Source organism: Chaetura pelagica, unplaced genomic scaffold (assembly GCF_000747805.2).
Source record: "Chaetura pelagica isolate M959 unplaced genomic scaffold, ChaPel_1.0 scaffold352, whole genome shotgun sequence".
In the NCBI taxonomy this organism is placed as follows: domain Eukaryota; kingdom Metazoa; phylum Chordata; class Aves; order Apodiformes; family Apodidae; genus Chaetura; species Chaetura pelagica.
In genome coordinates this window covers 32,652-47,567 of record NW_009952373.1, presented here as the reverse complement: position 1 = coordinate 47,567, position 14,916 = coordinate 32,652, and the positions used below count along the sequence as shown (strand labels likewise).

At 55.0% G+C, this 14,916-nt stretch overlaps 2 protein-coding genes across 2 annotated transcripts in view; both read right to left on the bottom strand.

Moving 5' to 3' along the window:
* SMYD5 (SMYD family member 5) overlaps positions 1-7,982 on the bottom strand; it is an 8,957-nt gene extending 975 nt beyond the window's left edge. Inside the window, exons 1-12 of the mRNA XM_010008130.1 lie at positions 7,776-7,982; positions 6,159-6,267; positions 5,090-5,229; positions 4,769-4,890; positions 4,020-4,089; positions 3,490-3,594; positions 3,037-3,099; positions 2,752-2,822; positions 2,333-2,439; positions 1,717-1,773; positions 822-916; positions 507-577 (exon numbers count right to left, since the gene is read on the bottom strand). Coding sequence (XP_010006432.1) covers positions 507-577; positions 822-916; positions 1,717-1,773; positions 2,333-2,439; positions 2,752-2,822; positions 3,037-3,099; positions 3,490-3,594; positions 4,020-4,089; positions 4,769-4,890; positions 5,090-5,229; positions 6,159-6,267; positions 7,776-7,982 — 1,217 coding nt within the window. The remainder of the gene's footprint in view (positions 1-506; positions 578-821; positions 917-1,716; positions 1,774-2,332; positions 2,440-2,751; positions 2,823-3,036; positions 3,100-3,489; positions 3,595-4,019; positions 4,090-4,768; positions 4,891-5,089; positions 5,230-6,158; positions 6,268-7,775) is intronic.
* A 2,594-nt stretch (positions 7,983-10,576) lies between these two features.
* LOC104398085 (DNA-directed RNA polymerase II subunit RPB1-like) overlaps positions 10,577-14,916 on the bottom strand; it is a gene marked incomplete at its 5' end in the record, with an annotated part of 25,068 nt that continues 20,728 nt past the window's right edge. Inside the window, 2 exons of the mRNA XM_010008129.1 lie at positions 10,577-10,735; positions 11,580-11,788. Coding sequence (XP_010006431.1) covers positions 10,577-10,735; positions 11,580-11,788 — 368 coding nt within the window. The remainder of the gene's footprint in view (positions 10,736-11,579; positions 11,789-14,916) is intronic.

The window sequence follows — 14,916 nt, the reverse complement described above, 5'->3', positions numbered from 1 at the left end:
CAGAGACTGGAACAGGCTGCCCAGGGAGGTGGTGGAGTCACCATCCCTGGGTGTGTTGAAGGGTGGTTTGGATGTGGTGTTGGTGGATTTGGTTTAGGGGAGAACTTTGTAGAGTAGGGATGATGGTTGGACTGGGTGATCCCACAGGTCTTTTCCAGCCTGAACAGTTCTATGATTCCATGACTCTATGAATGGTTTGTGTTGGAAGGGGCTTTCAAGATCACCTAGTTCCAACCCTCCTGCATGGGCAGGGACACCTTCCACCAGACCAGGCTGCTCCAAGCCCCATCCAACCTGCCCTTCAACACTTCCAGGGATGGGGCAGCCACAGCTTCCCTGGACAACCTGGGCCAGGGTCTCAACAAAGAAAAGGAAGGTGAGCGTGGACAGCACAGCTTTTCAAGAGGCAACAGCAGAACAGAGCAAGAGAGAAGGGACCAAATCCTTGGTCTGTGGGGCTGGCTGGGGGTGCCAAGGGCTGCCACGTCCCCCCAGGTTCTTCCTACCTGAGTATCTTATTGCGGCTGTGTCTGCTCCGCTCCCTCTGACAGCAGTCCAAGTAGCTGATGCAGATTTCCTGTGAGCCAAGAGAAACCAGACTCAATCCCCACCAACCCAGAGCAGCTCCATTTGTACCAGTCCCTCTCGGAGGGACCGGCAGAAATGCAGGGTCTGGCAGCCCCAACATGGGATGAGGTGTGAATTCCTCTGCCAGGGCAACACAGGAGGTATGGTGCTGGGGTCTGCTCCCTGGCAGGAAATAAACCCCTCCTGCCAAGGTGCAATGTCACCCCAGGTTGATCTGAGCCCTGCTGTCCCACCTCTCCTGCTTCGATGTCCTCCAGAGCCGTTAGATGCAGAAGAAAGTTGTTTTCTGGGAAAGATGTCTCAGCATTGGGGATGCAGCTGTGGTTACCTGGGGGGGAAGATGGGACACACCTGAGAAGGCATCTCCAGAGGAATGGGAAGGCCCCCCCACAGCTCTCCTGGGGCTGCTGCCTGCTCTTCTGTGTGGCCCAGGCACATGGGAGCCAGCACTTCCAACTGGGAGGGCCACATTGCTGCTGTCACCCCATCTACCTTGGGAACACCAGCAGAACACTCTGCACTCACACTGGGAACAAGGGGGTGTCCAGCAGAGCAGGGTGCAGGGCCAGGGCTCTCCCTCAGACCCACAAAAAAACCCTCAGACAGAGAAAGCTGGCCTGGATCATCCCCAGGGATACACAGCACCATTCCCCGACTCCAGGTGCTGAAGGAAGCACAGGGCTGTACTTCTGCATCACTTCCCAGCTCTCCTAGCAGCCAGTCCCCAGGTCCTGCTCTGCTGTCAATGCTTCTGAGGAAAAGAAGACAGCTCTGGGACATCCTCTTTTACATCCTCATAGCCTGGACAAGAAAGGCTCCCTCCCTTCATGGTTTGTTCAGTTCTGTTTTGCTCAGACAAGGGCGGAGATGGTCTCCTTGCTAACTGCACACATGGCTCCCAGAGCCCCTATCACATCCAAGTCCATTCAAGCCAGGACTGACCACTTCAGAGCTAGGTGAGATACCAGGAGACCACAAAAGAGCAGCCAGGCCCCATTCAAACTCACCCAATGCCACGGATGTGAAGCATAAACCCCTTTCTCCAGAAGTTTTTAGGAGAGGTGAGCCTGACCAGCCCAGGACATCCCTCTCCTCACTAGTTTTCCTCCCAGTTCCTGTGATACTTACAGCAGCTCTGGAGCACGTAGAGACCTGATCCCTCGCAGTTGAGGAACTCTCCTGACTCTGCAGCACAGAGAGGGGGGTTAAAGCTTTGCATGGCACTCCAGGCTCCTCCCTATGTGCAGCTCAACATGAGCATGAAGGAAGCTCCAACAAGGCTGAACACACCCAGCCAAAGCTGCTGTGGAGGCCAGGTGTTGGGAGGGTGGCTTCCAAAACACCTTTCCCTTCCCACTGGGAGGGGATGGAGGATGATTTGCACCCCCAGTTCAGGTGTGTGCTCTAATCCTACCCCTGTACTCACACAACTGCATCAGTCAATAAGTGATAACCAGGTCTTTGAAGGTTCAGTGTAGATGGGACTTCCCTGCACAGGTTCACTCCAGATCACCTCCAGTCCCCCTGACCTGCCACAGTTCACCTGGGCCACACTGCCCAAAAAGCTTGGGACTTGCCCTATCCATGTAGCAAGCCAAAGGCAGCAGGCACAGCTCACCCAGACCAGAGCAACTGGGATCTCCCAGTCCTTACTGGGAACCTCTCCTATTCCCTGAATCTCCAGCAGTCAGTCTCCTGAAAAGAGCACTGCCTGATGCTGCCCAGGGGCAGGTGAGAGGCTCACCCTTCTCGATGTCCTTGTAGAGCTGGTCGATGAAGGCGTCCAGCTCCTCCCGCTGCAGCAGCGGCAGATCCAGCGCGTCGCAGGCGTGAACCCACTGGCTGAGCGAGCTGTGGGGAACCAGAGGGACCCCGTGACAGCCCCCCAGGGTTCTCAGCACATGGGGGGACCTCAAGAAGGTGGTGAGGGGGTGTCTAAAAGTCAAACTCAGTGGCTCTGACTGGCCCAGGTCTGGCAGAGGGATGTGGAAGGGTTGGACACAGCCAAGGTGAAGGATTGCTCTTCAGGTTGCCTGGCCGTCCCCTCTGTGAGGTCTGAACCCAGCCCCTACCCCAGGTAGGTCACTGTGGGTTTATAGATGCACATCCTCTCCACCCCACAGCCCTGCTGCCCTGCAAGGAGCACCCAGAAAGCCATGTTACCTTGTTCCTATGCCTTGGCCATTGGTCCCAACGAGGGCAAAGAGGGATCGAAAGCCTTCTGGAGTGAACCACTGCAGAAGGGACATGAGAAAGCAGCTGAGCCCAGGCCAGCAACCCCACTCTTCAAGCATCTCAAATCCCATGGGGAGCTTTGGAGAAAGCAAGGAATGGGCAGAGGCACAGGGGAAGCTCTGGTCTTTAGGGAAGACATAACTCCTGGGGGCTGGTGCCAAGCGGAGGGGTCTCACCACAATTCTGGGCTAGTGGGGAGGTAACTCAACTCACCCTGCTGAGATATTCATCATAAAGGGCTTCGGTGAAGAGCAAGCGCAGCAGCTCCAGCTGGCCCTGGCAGGAGATGGTAACAGTGTCAGGGTGGGGAAACTCCACTGGGAGTCAGACCCAGGCTGACAGCCAAGGCCAGAACAGGCTGGAAGGCTCAGGAGTCAGGGTCCTCCTCCTGGTCACCCTGTCCCAGCCCACAGCAGAAGCATCTCCACCACAGGAAGAAGCAGCATGTCCCACTGAAGCACCACAAGCCCAAAGCCATCCAAACAACTCTGTCAGGTCAGCCAGCCCCTAACAGGGGGGGCTTTGTGTCCCCACTTCGAGCCTGGCATTTCCAGTGTCCCCCATCCCAGCTGCCACAGGGCCTGTGCACCTCATGGGCTCACAGACACAGGCAGGGAGAGGGTGGGCTCAGGGATTCAAGACATCCAACCACTGCCAAGCTCTTACCTTGAATTTGTCCCCCAGAAGCTTGTGCACGATCTCCTCTTCTTCATTTGCTGTCTTACTGCAGAACTGGGAGAAGGCCTTGATCCACCACTCCTTGTCCTTAGCCTGGAAGAGGAATCAAGCAAAGCCATTGCAGCAACACCACTTTCCTCCTCAGCCAGGACAGAAGGAGAGAGGACAAGTCCTGCTGAGCTCAGAGGTGTCCAGCCTGCTAGTAAGAGCCAGAAGAAGCAGTTGCACAGTGGCAGTTTGTTGTCAGAATAAACACTGAGAAGGCCAGGCCAAAGAAGCAGAGCCAAAGGAAAGGTTGTGACTATTTTGGTACCTAAAAAAAAAGACCTGCTTGGCTCAGAACACAGCAACATCCTTTGCTCCCTGCTGTCTCCATGACCAGGGACCACTAGATGTTGAGAACTATTCAAGCAAAGACCCCGACAATTGCTGGAGAAGAGATCAGTCCTTGGGAATAACATTCACAACGGGATGAGGAAACCACACATGGCAGCTGTGGCTCCAAACTGCAGACCCACCTGTTTCACAGTGGCAACCATCCGGGCCATCAACATGACACTGGAAGTCTCTGGTGGATAATGCATGTTTCTGGGGGGGATAACAATGAAGAGAAAAAGATGAGCAGATCAGTGCTGGTATGGAAATCAAAAGCTGGAGGGAGGCAGAGGCAGCTGCCATCCATTTGGCCAGGCCTTCACCAGAATGGCCAATGCAGCATTGCAGTGTGTGGATCCAGCTGTTTGGGGGGAGGAGAAGCCTGCACCCACCTGCCTGCTCTGGCATGCAAATGATCCCCCACCATCCTGCTAAACTAGAGCCTGGGTCCCATACAAAGCCCAGGCCTGCAATAAGAGCTGAGGTTTGTGACAAGCTTTGGGTCAGGAATGTTGCTTCTCCCCTCTGTGCCAGTTTTGTCATCTGCCAGCAGTGACAGCAGTTTGTGTACTCACAGGAAGATGTCCCAGAGGCTGGAGCTCTCCAGGAGCACTACCCACACACAGCTCAGAGCTTTGTAGCTTTTTACTGGGAGAAAAAGAACTACTGCTCAGCTGTGTGTCCAATCCCTTGCACTGCCAACACAAATCCACCTGCTGCCCAACCAGCAGCTAGAGCTGGGCAGTGTCCTTGGCCAACACCACCCTCCAGCCACCCCATGCAGGGGATGCAAAGCATAGACAACCCTCAGCTCTGGTCCCAGGCAGCATCACCCAGCCCAGGAAAGCCACCTCTTCCACCCGTGGATCAAGCAGGCAGGTCGGTCCCCTACCTCCATGCCTCCTGCAGCTTGTTGAGGGGGTGTGTGGGGTCATCACGCGAGGGGCCAAGGCAGAGGACCTGGTGGTACTGCTCCAAAGCAGCCTGCCTGCATTCAGCACTGCAGTAGGTCACCTAGAGCGAGGGGCACAGCACCTGGCGTTGGCTGTGGCAGCAGGAAAAAGAGGTCCCAGAAGCAGCTGTGCCCCCTCCCTGGCCCTCTGAGCCCCAGCTCTTTAACCATCACGATGCAGAAGGGAAAAAGGCAGACACACCCATCTTGGGGCAGCATGAGATGCTGTGAAGGAGTTGGTGACCCCACCAAGCCCCATACCTGGCAGCGGGGACACTGCTGGTGCAGGTCTTTCCGGATGCTGCACTGCTCAGGGTGAGGCAGCACCAGGGAGCTCTTCCCCAGCAGCCGCTGGGCGTTCTCCTCCGCCGTCTCCAGGGCCCTCAGGCAGTGATCACAGGCTGCCAGGAGACAGGAGGGACACACACACCCCATAGTGAGGGAACAGAAGAGGCCAGGGCAAGGTGGCATGACTGGTACCAGCACCATCTCCAAGCTGGAGGCACCAGGCTCTTCCAGCAAAGAGCATTTCTGCTGCAATTTAACCCACCCTCAGCCCTCACCTACTGCCCTGTAATCACAGAATCATTGAATCCCAGACTGGATTGAGTTGGAAGGGACCTTAAAGATCATCCAGTTCCAACCCCTCTGCATGGGCAGGGACACCTCCCACCAGCCCAGGCTGCCCTTCAACACTGCCAGGGATGGGGCAGCCACAGCTTCCCTGGGCAACCTGGGCCAGGGTCTCACCACCCTCACAGCAAGGAATTTTCTCCTCATGTCTCACCTGAATCTCCTCTTTTCCACTCCAGAGCCATTACAGAATCACTTAGGTTGGAAAAGACCTTTGAGATCATCAAGTCCAACCGTCACCCCTTCTCCTACCCCCACATGCCCTTATGAAAAGGGGCGATGCTGGGAAGCCTCCCCACGTTGCTGACCCACAACAGAGCTCAGCAGGGTCTAGGCAGGGAAAAAAAAGTTCCAAATCCCACTCTTACAACCCTCGTTTTTCCTCCTAGCCCCTCAGGAGAAAGCTGGCACCTCTGTGGGCTGTTTTCTGCCAGGGTGTGACTGGGATCCCCACCAGAACCACTCAAAAACCTCGGGTGCTCCCACCAGTGATGGTGCCTGACGGTGCTTCTCCCTAGGGGAGATCAAAGTCCCCATCCCTCAAACGACCCTCAAGAGTTTTCAACTGCGGCGACAGAAAGAACAAACAGCCCCGAACCCAAACTCTTTTCCTTGCAAAACCCAGAGAGCCCCGTGGTGCCCCTGGCCGGGGCAGGGGACAACAAGGCCGTGGCCACCAGCGCCGGCCCCAGCTCACCTCGGTAGTGGTACAGGGCGTTCCAGAGGAACTGGGACGACACCACCGGCCGCTCCACGAAGACTGTCTCCCCTCTGCGGATCTTCCTGGTGGCGAACAAACCTTTTCCCTGCCGTGGGAGAAAGGCACAGGGTCGGGGGGACGAAGCAGAAACCCACCCGTGGGGCTGAAACCCACCAGAGACACCTCCTTGGCCACCGGGGACCCCTCTTCGGCCACCAGAGACACCTCCTTGGCCACAGGGACACCTCCTTGGCCACTAGAGACACCTCCTTGGCCACCAGGGACCCCTCTTCGGCCACCAGAGACACCTCCTTGGCCACAGGGACACCTCCTTGGCCACTAGAGACACCTCCTTGGCCACCAGGGACCCCTCTTCGGCCACCAGAGACACCTCCTTGGCCACAGGGACACCTCCTTGGCCACTAGAGACACCTCCTTGGCCACCAGGGACCCCTCTTCGGCCACCAGAGACACCTCCTTGGCCACAGGGACACCTCCTTGGCCACTAGAGACACCTCCTTGGCCACCAGGGACCCCTCTTCGGCCACCAGAGACACCTCCTTGGCCACAGGGACACCTCCTTGGCCACTAGAGACACCTCCTTGGCCACCAGGGACCCCTCTTCGGCCACCAGAGACACCTCCTTGGCCACAGGGACACCTCCTTGGCCACTAGAGACACCTCCTTGGCCACCAGGGACCCCTCTTCGGCCACCAGAGACACCTCCTTGGCCACAGGGACACCTCCTTGGCCACTAGAGACACCTCCTTGGCCACCAGGGACCCCTCTTCGGCCACCAGAGACACCTCCTTGGCCACAGGGACACCTCCTTGGCCACTAGAGACACCTCCTTGGCCACCAGGGACCCCTCTTCGGCCACCAGAGACACCTCCTTGGCCACAGGGACACCTCCTTGGCCACTAGAGACACCTCCTTGGCCACCAGGGACCCCTCTTCGGCCACCAGAGACACCTCCTTGGCCACAGGGACACCTCCTTGGCCACTAGAGACACCTCCTTGGCCACCAGGGACCCCTCTTCGGCCACCAGAGACACCTCCTTGGCCACAGGGACACCTCCTTGGCCACTAGAGACACCTCCTTGGCCACCAGGGACCCCTCTTCGGCCACCAGAGACACCTCCTTGGCCACAGGGACACCTCCTTGGCCACTAGAGACACCTCCTTGGCCACCAGGGACCCCTCTTCGGCCACCAGAGACACCTCCTTGGCCACAGGGACACCTCCTTGGCCACTAGAGACACCTCCTTGGCCACCAGGGACCCCTCTTCGGCCACCAGAGACACCTCCTTGGCCACAGGGACACCTCCTTGGCCACTAGAGACACCTCCTTGGCCACCAGGGACCCCTCTTCGGCCACCAGAGACACCTCCTTGGCCACAGGGACACCTCCTTGGCCACTAGAGACACCTCCTTGGCCACCAGGGACCCCTCTTCGGCCACCAGAGACACCTCCTTGGCCACAGGGACACCTCCTTGGCCACTAGAGACACCTCCTTGGCCACCAGGGACCCCTCTTCGGCCACCAGAGACACCTCCTTGGCCACAGGGACACCTCCTTGGCCACCAGGGACACCTCCTTGGCCACGGGGACACCTCCTTGGCCACCAGGCTGGCGACAAGGGACAGCCCAACTGCGCAGGACACCTTCCCCACCTGGATTTTGGGGTGAAACCCACCAGCAGGGCCACCAGAGACACCTCTTTGGCCACCTCCAGCCACCAACGCCCACTCCGGGGGGACCCGCAAGGACCTGGAAGCAGGTGGAGCGATGCTGCTTTGTGGCACGTATTTCAGTGACATCTTCTTGCTGAGCAGCCCATGCTAACCGGACACGTTCCTTACTATAAATGTAGTTCTGTCTCTGGAGGTGCTGGCCTAGAGATAGTAACTCGTGTTATCAACGTTCCCGCATGGAATCGAGTCTCCAATTAAAACTAAAATAAAATTCTCCCCCTCTGTTTTGCTGCCGTGAGATCCCACCTGGGGCACTGTGTCCAGTTCTGGAGCCCCTAATGTGAGAAGGACATGGAGCTCCAGGGGAGGCCACAGAGGTGATCCAGGGGCTGGAGCAGCTCTGCTCTGGAGCCAGGCTGGGAGAGTTGGGGTGTTCAGCCTGGAGAAGAGAAGGCTCCAGGGAGACCATAGAGCACCTTCCAGTGCCTGAAGGGGCTCCAGGAAAGCTGGGGAGGGGCTTGGGACAAGGACAGGGAGGGGTGGGATGAGGGGGAATGGATTAAAACTGGAGGAGGGGAGATTTAGGTTGGACATGACATGAGGAGGAAATTCTTTGGTGTGAGGGTGGTGAGAGCCTGGCCCAGGTTGCCCAGGGAAGCTGTGGCTGCCCCATCCCTGGCAGTGTTGAAGGGCAGGTTGGATGGGGCTTGGAGCAGCCTGGGCTGGTGGGAGGTGTCCCTGCCCATGCAGGGGGTTGGAACTGGATGATCTTTAAGGTCCCTTGCAACTCAAACCAGTCTGTGATTCTATTATATGATTCTCATTTTTTTAAGCATTTATTTTGCCAAAAACATCTTATTAAGGAAAAAAGAAACCTCAAACTTTTTGAAAGGATTAAAATATACCAGTTTTTTCCTTTCTGTTAACAATTGCAATTGAAAAGTAAAGAGAGTAGTTGGAAATGAATTCTCCTTCTGGTTGTTTTTTTTTGTGTGTGTGTGTGTGTGTGTGTTAACACTTAAAGGTGTTTTCAGCTGATCTTTTTCAAACCTGCTCTTGCTCCAATTCAAAACATTCAAGCTTGAGACAAGTGCACAGGTTTACCAAAAACCACACAAGCATGGGGGGAAATGTTTTCAAATTTGCATTGATGTGTCAGGAGTAATAATGTGCAAGAAATCCCCCTTTTTTTGAGAAGAAATCACACTTTTGAGAAGAAATCACCCTTTCTTGAGAATAAATCACCTTTTCTTGACTTGGTGCTGGAAACCAGCTATTTCTTTTTGACAACAGGAGTCTTATGAAGAGGAGGAAAAGATGCTTTTCTTTTGCCTTTTTTTTTTCCCCCTCCATTTCCTCAGAAACCCAGGAAAAATGACCAGTAACTCATCCCTGGGATCTGTGGGGCAAGAAGCCACAGAGGAATCTCCACTGGCTCAGAATCCAAGGAGCTGCCCAACCTGCCTCCCCCCCACAGCCAGTCCCACCTCTCTTTTTTAAAACACACTAGATTTTTATTAAGCAAAGCAAATAAATAAGCGACAGTTATTAAGGGGAAGGGGGGTAATAAGAAATAAAAAAAGGGGGTTTTACATAAATAACAATGGAAGAGTAAAGTGATGCACAGTGTTCTGGGTCAGAAAGAGAGGCAATAAGTTATCCTGAGCTGTTGGGACGTGGTTCCTGGTTCCCTGGGCAGCCCGAAGTGGGGGAGCCTGGCCTGAGGGGGGTGGAGAGGTTGGTCCTGACCCCTGGGAGCCCTCCCACCCACCAGGAATACCCCAGAAATGCAGCTGCTGACTGCACCGGGGGCTGCAGATGTGCTCGCCAGGCGCCGCTTCCCATGGGAAGCTGGGTGTGTAATGAGGAGAGAACGGAGCAACTGCTGCCTGGGCCAGGATTTGCACATCTGGGAGAGGGGCAGGGGGGTCGACTGAGGCACCAGAGGTGTTGGAAAGCTGCTTTTTTGCTTCTTTTTTTTTTCCAACAGCCCCCATCCCTGCCCCTGGTCTGGCCCCGGCGCCTCGTTCCCTGCTGCACACACGCTCCTTGGCAGGTGAGGACACAGCAGAGAGACCCACCAGGTTCTGCCCTCTGGGTTTGGGAAGTCAAAAGGAAGGCACAGATACACCAAGGCACAGGACCCAAAGGAGGCACTTGTGGTCCAGGGGCAGGAGCAGACCCTGCTCATCTCTTTGCAGGTGCAGTAATGGTCTGCATGGTGGGAGCAAAGGGCTTTCCAATTTTCACCTTTTTTGATTTGTTTGTTTGTTGTGATCTAAGCAAGCTGACCAGGAGGAACAATCAGGGTTGATTCTCCTCCCAGCACGGGGTGTCCCTCCTAGGAGCACACAGCCACACACAACACAAGTGACCCTGTGTCCCCAGCCATCAAGAGACACCGGTTGTCACCTCAGGCTCTCAGCTGGAAACTGTGTGTCCTGGTGCTTCAAGAGCAAACAGGAGGTCACATGCCTTGCTATGGAACCACCAAGGACAACCAGCCTGGTGATGAAGCCCCAGGAATTAATGGCACAAGGCTACCAAACAAGATCTGGGAGGCTTCTCCCAGGCAGCTGCAGTTCTGTCCTTCAGCTCCAGCTCTCAGATGGAGAGTGTCATGTCTCACTTGGACCACAGATGTTCCTGCATCCCCAGGAGCTCCAGCAAGCAGGCATGGCTGGAGAACACAACAGTGGCAGCTCAGTCTTATCAGCTGCTCAAAGCTCAACGTCCACAGGGTCCTCCTCGTGGTCCTTGATGTCCGTCGAGTCGGCGCTGGCAGGTTGGATCACCCCAAACTGGGACAGCTTTGCTGCCTTCTGCTCCATGCTCTGCTTCCTCCATTTGATCCTCCGGTTCTGGAACCAGACCTTCACCTAGCAGGGAGATGGCACCAGATGTTAATCCCATCTCCAGGAGCCCCTTTCCAAAGGGGATCGTTGCTATGTGCTGCTGAAGCAGCTGTCCCCAAAGAGCAGGGTTCCTTACAGAGGGGGACATGCTCCTTTCCCTGCCTGGGGCATGGAGGAGGTGACACTCTGGAGGGCAGAGTGGTGCTGGCAGGAAGGACATGGGGAAAAGGGGGACACAGCTGCACAGAGGAGCTTCTGGCCGGGGGAGTGAAGGAGGTGCCCCCACCAGCTCCCCCAAACCACTGAGCCTGCCCCTGGGGCCACAGCTTCCAGGGAGCACGATGAAACACCCACCTACCCCTGTCCCTGCTCCCTCTGCTCTTCACACCCTCCCTCACCACCTAGAACCACCCTTGCTTTTCTCTCCCTTTTCTCCAGCTGAATTTGGATCCCACCACAGATGATCACATGGCTCCCCCCCTCCCCAGCAAACCAGCAGGGTGCAGAAAGGGGCAGAAACTTACGTGGAAGAGCAGAAAAAAAATCAGATTCATTGTCATAAAAGGGCACTTAAAGCATGAACCGTCTCCAGAGGATCATTAACAGCATGGATACATTTGTTCAGCTCAGCTTGAACTCCAAAGCAGACAGGTATTGTGTCCCTACATGCTTTTTTTGTTCCACTCCATGGATGAGGAAGAGGATGGTCTTCTCCACCAACCATCTAAACTCATCTCACACCCCTCCAGGCAGGTGGGAGCAGGGAGACCCATGGGTCCCGTCCTCCCGCTCCCCCGCGCAGCAGGGAAACCACCACAGACCAAACCCAGATCTAGGTTGGGATCCCCTTCCCCAGCTCCCATCCTACCTGAGTCTCAGTGAGATGCAGGGTTGCTGCCAAGTCGACCCTCTCCGTGCCCACCATGTACTGCTGCTTGAGGAACTCTTTCTCCAGCCGCTCCAGCTGCTCGGGTTTGAAGACCGTGCGGACCCTCTTCATCTTGCAGGGCCCTCCAGACCTCCAAGGCCCAGCAGGGCCCAACGAGTTGGCCCCTACATAGTGAGACAACTCCAGACCTGCAAGAGAGAAGCAACAATTCCAGGGAGGCCATTCCTCCAAGCCCATCCTGCTTCAGCTCCAGCCAAAACCCAGATGCAGCTGCTCTACAAGACACTGCACTAGAAGGGGCTTGGGAGAAAGCAGCACCAACCAGAAAAGCAGGGGTGTCCCCACCCTGTCTAGATTATGTCATCTATAGACTCCCTTTCCCATGAAGGTTTGGACCAGATGGTCTTTTGTGGTCTCTTCCAACCTATCCTGTAGTTCTACCCTCAGGTCAAACCTTGGAGGGTCCCAAAGGACCCAGCACTTGGTGAGGTGAGCAGGGTTTGACCTTCATCTCTACAGGATCTTTGTAACACAGCAAGAAAGTCCACCAAGAGCTGCTAAATGCAAAATCCCCCATCTCCATCTCAAGAAGCCCCTCAGGTGTAAAGGTTGACTGATCCATAACATTCCTGGTGTGCAGAGGGATCAGCAGGACTAACAAGTGGATCAGGTCTCAGCCTCCTATCTAGCTGTGGCCTGGTGATAACCATAATTACCTAATTACCATACAATACACCAGCACTGTCACAGGACTAGCTGGCACCAGCCTGAGAGCTGGTGCTGTCTCTGCTACCATCCCCCAGGAGCCACAGGGCTCATCCCAGCCAGTTCTGTCTTCCTGAAGGACCTTCACATGGGCCAGATCTCCCTGCCAGGAGGCAACGGAAACACCACAGTCAAGGTCTGAAGAGAGGGGGCTGCAGCTCTCCAGGGAAAAAGCCTCTGCATCCCAAGATGCTGGTTCTGGAGTTACAACATGCACAGGAAGCTTAGGGTTGACTTTGCACATCTGAGTGTGAAGAGCTGGAGGGACAATTGAGCCCCTCCTGCTCAGCGCCAAAACACTGCTGGACTGGGGACTCTGCTCCTCTTCTTTGCCCCAGAAAGAGGACAGAGGGACCTGCCTGCACAGGAGGGACACCTGGGTGCCACGAGAGCACCTCCAAGTATCAAGGTGCAGTTGTGAAGGTACTAGGCACCAGGTAAGGCCAGAACTGACAACCTGGTTGAGCAACCTGGGCTGGTGGGAGGTGTCCCTGCCCATGGCCAGGGGGTTGGAACTGGATGGTCTTTAAGGTCCCTTCCAACCCAAACTAATCTGTGATCCTTTATCTGATGGTATCACAGCTCCTGCCCTGCCACAGCCCAAAGGCTGTTGTGATACATCCTGGCAAGTTCCTGTAAGTGGAAATTCTGTACATAATGACACGGAGTGACACCCACTTCTCACATCTCCTTTCATGCCCAATGTTGCCACATTCTCCAGGCACAAACGGGCAACTCAACCTACTTTATTTCATGAATTGGGTGCAAGTTCTGCCCACGTTTAAAGATCTGTGGGATGGAGACCTGACAGCTTAACAGCCCTGACTGCACTTAAAACTATTTTCATCATTAAAATAATTCCACCCGTCGCTTTTTGATTTTCTATTGTCATACTCAAATAATAGCAGGTGTGATTTAAAACGTTAAATACCCTTGTGGAAATGGCTTTGCAAATTATTTAACTGTATTTTCATACCTGGGTATTTGATATAACACATAGATTAGCACATGACTATTCAGGTACTGTCTCGTGAAAGACATAATAGATTAAAGAATTACACCAAGAAGTTAAAAGAGTAGCAAATACCTTTTGTATCAGAGTATTGTAGCTATCAGGATCAAATCAAGAGCTCCTTATGCAGGTTAAATACATGCTTGGCTGCAGCCTTTGCCTGGGCAGTGACAAGATCAGACTCTGACTGCTAAAAAGAGACTTAATCTCAAGAAAAATGTTCCAGAGAGAGGCACTTCATCAAAACAAATTGCTCGTTTTGCTTATAAAAAGCTGCAGTGCCCCTGAGCAAAAATCCTGAGAGCCTGGTAGGTGATTAGCACATCTCATCCACCTGCACCATCTACATTTTCCTTTTTCCCTGTCGTGGAGTTTTTGCCCTACAAGTAGGAACAGTTTTCAGGCACCAGATGCTGTGAAACTCTCCAGCACTTTCACTTCTGCGAGTGGAAAGTGGCAGAGAGAGCAAAAACTGCAGCTGGGCCAGGGCAGCTTTGGGAGAAAGGGGGTCCCACCCAGGAGCAGAGAGGTGCTGACATGGTGGGGAAACGACTTTCAGGGCTGAGGCTTTGGGAAAGGACAACAGGATGTCACAGGCATGATGAGAACACGGGCACTGCGGTGCCTTCCTAGTAAATGGAGAGAGAACCCGACCCCAGGGTCTGCAAAGCAACCCTTGAAATGCAAGGGGGGGGATTGGGGGGGGGGTGGGGGGGGGGCACCTGAGGAGATGGGGACACTGTCCCCGAGGTGAGAGCTCCTGCTGGAAGTAGTAAATTGTGTCATCTTGGGTCTCACTTCACCCAGTCATTCAGTGGTGGGAGTAAATGTCTAATATTAATTATCCATCACTACAGAGGATGAAAGTGTTAGAATCATTGAGTCATAGACTGGTTTGGGTTGGAAGGGACCTTCAAGACCATCCAGTTCCAACCCCCCTGCATGGGCAGGGACACCTCCCACCAGCCCAGGCTGCTCCAAGCCCCATCCAACCTGCCCTTCAACACTGCCAGGGATGGGGCAGCCACAGCTTCTCTGGGCAACCTGGGCCAGGCTCTCACCACCTCATAGTGAAGAATTTGTTTCTAAATTAATGGAAATCTCCCCTCTTTCAGCTCAAAACTGTTTCCCCTCATCCCATCCCTCCCTGTGCTCCTATGAAGCCCCTCCCCAGCTTTCCTGAAGCCCTCCCAGGCACTGGAAGGTGCTCTAAGGTCTCTTCTCCAGGCTGAACACCCCAACTCTCCCAGCCTGGCTCCAGAGCAGAGATGAAACCTGGAGATCAGGACACTCCCCTCTCCCCCTCCCTCGCTTCCCCACAGCCCAACTCTTCCCCTCGGGGTTGCAGAAATAAAACTCCAGCCGCGGGGAGAGGGCAGGGAAAAAAAAACAACAAACCAACCTACAAACAAACACACAGACTATTTTTGGAGACCCAAACCCCCTTACATTCCTGGGCGGGTGATTCCTAACCCAAAGCCCCCGCTGGAAAATCCCCCTCCCCAGCGCTCCCTGCCCACCCACCAGACACGCTGCCCC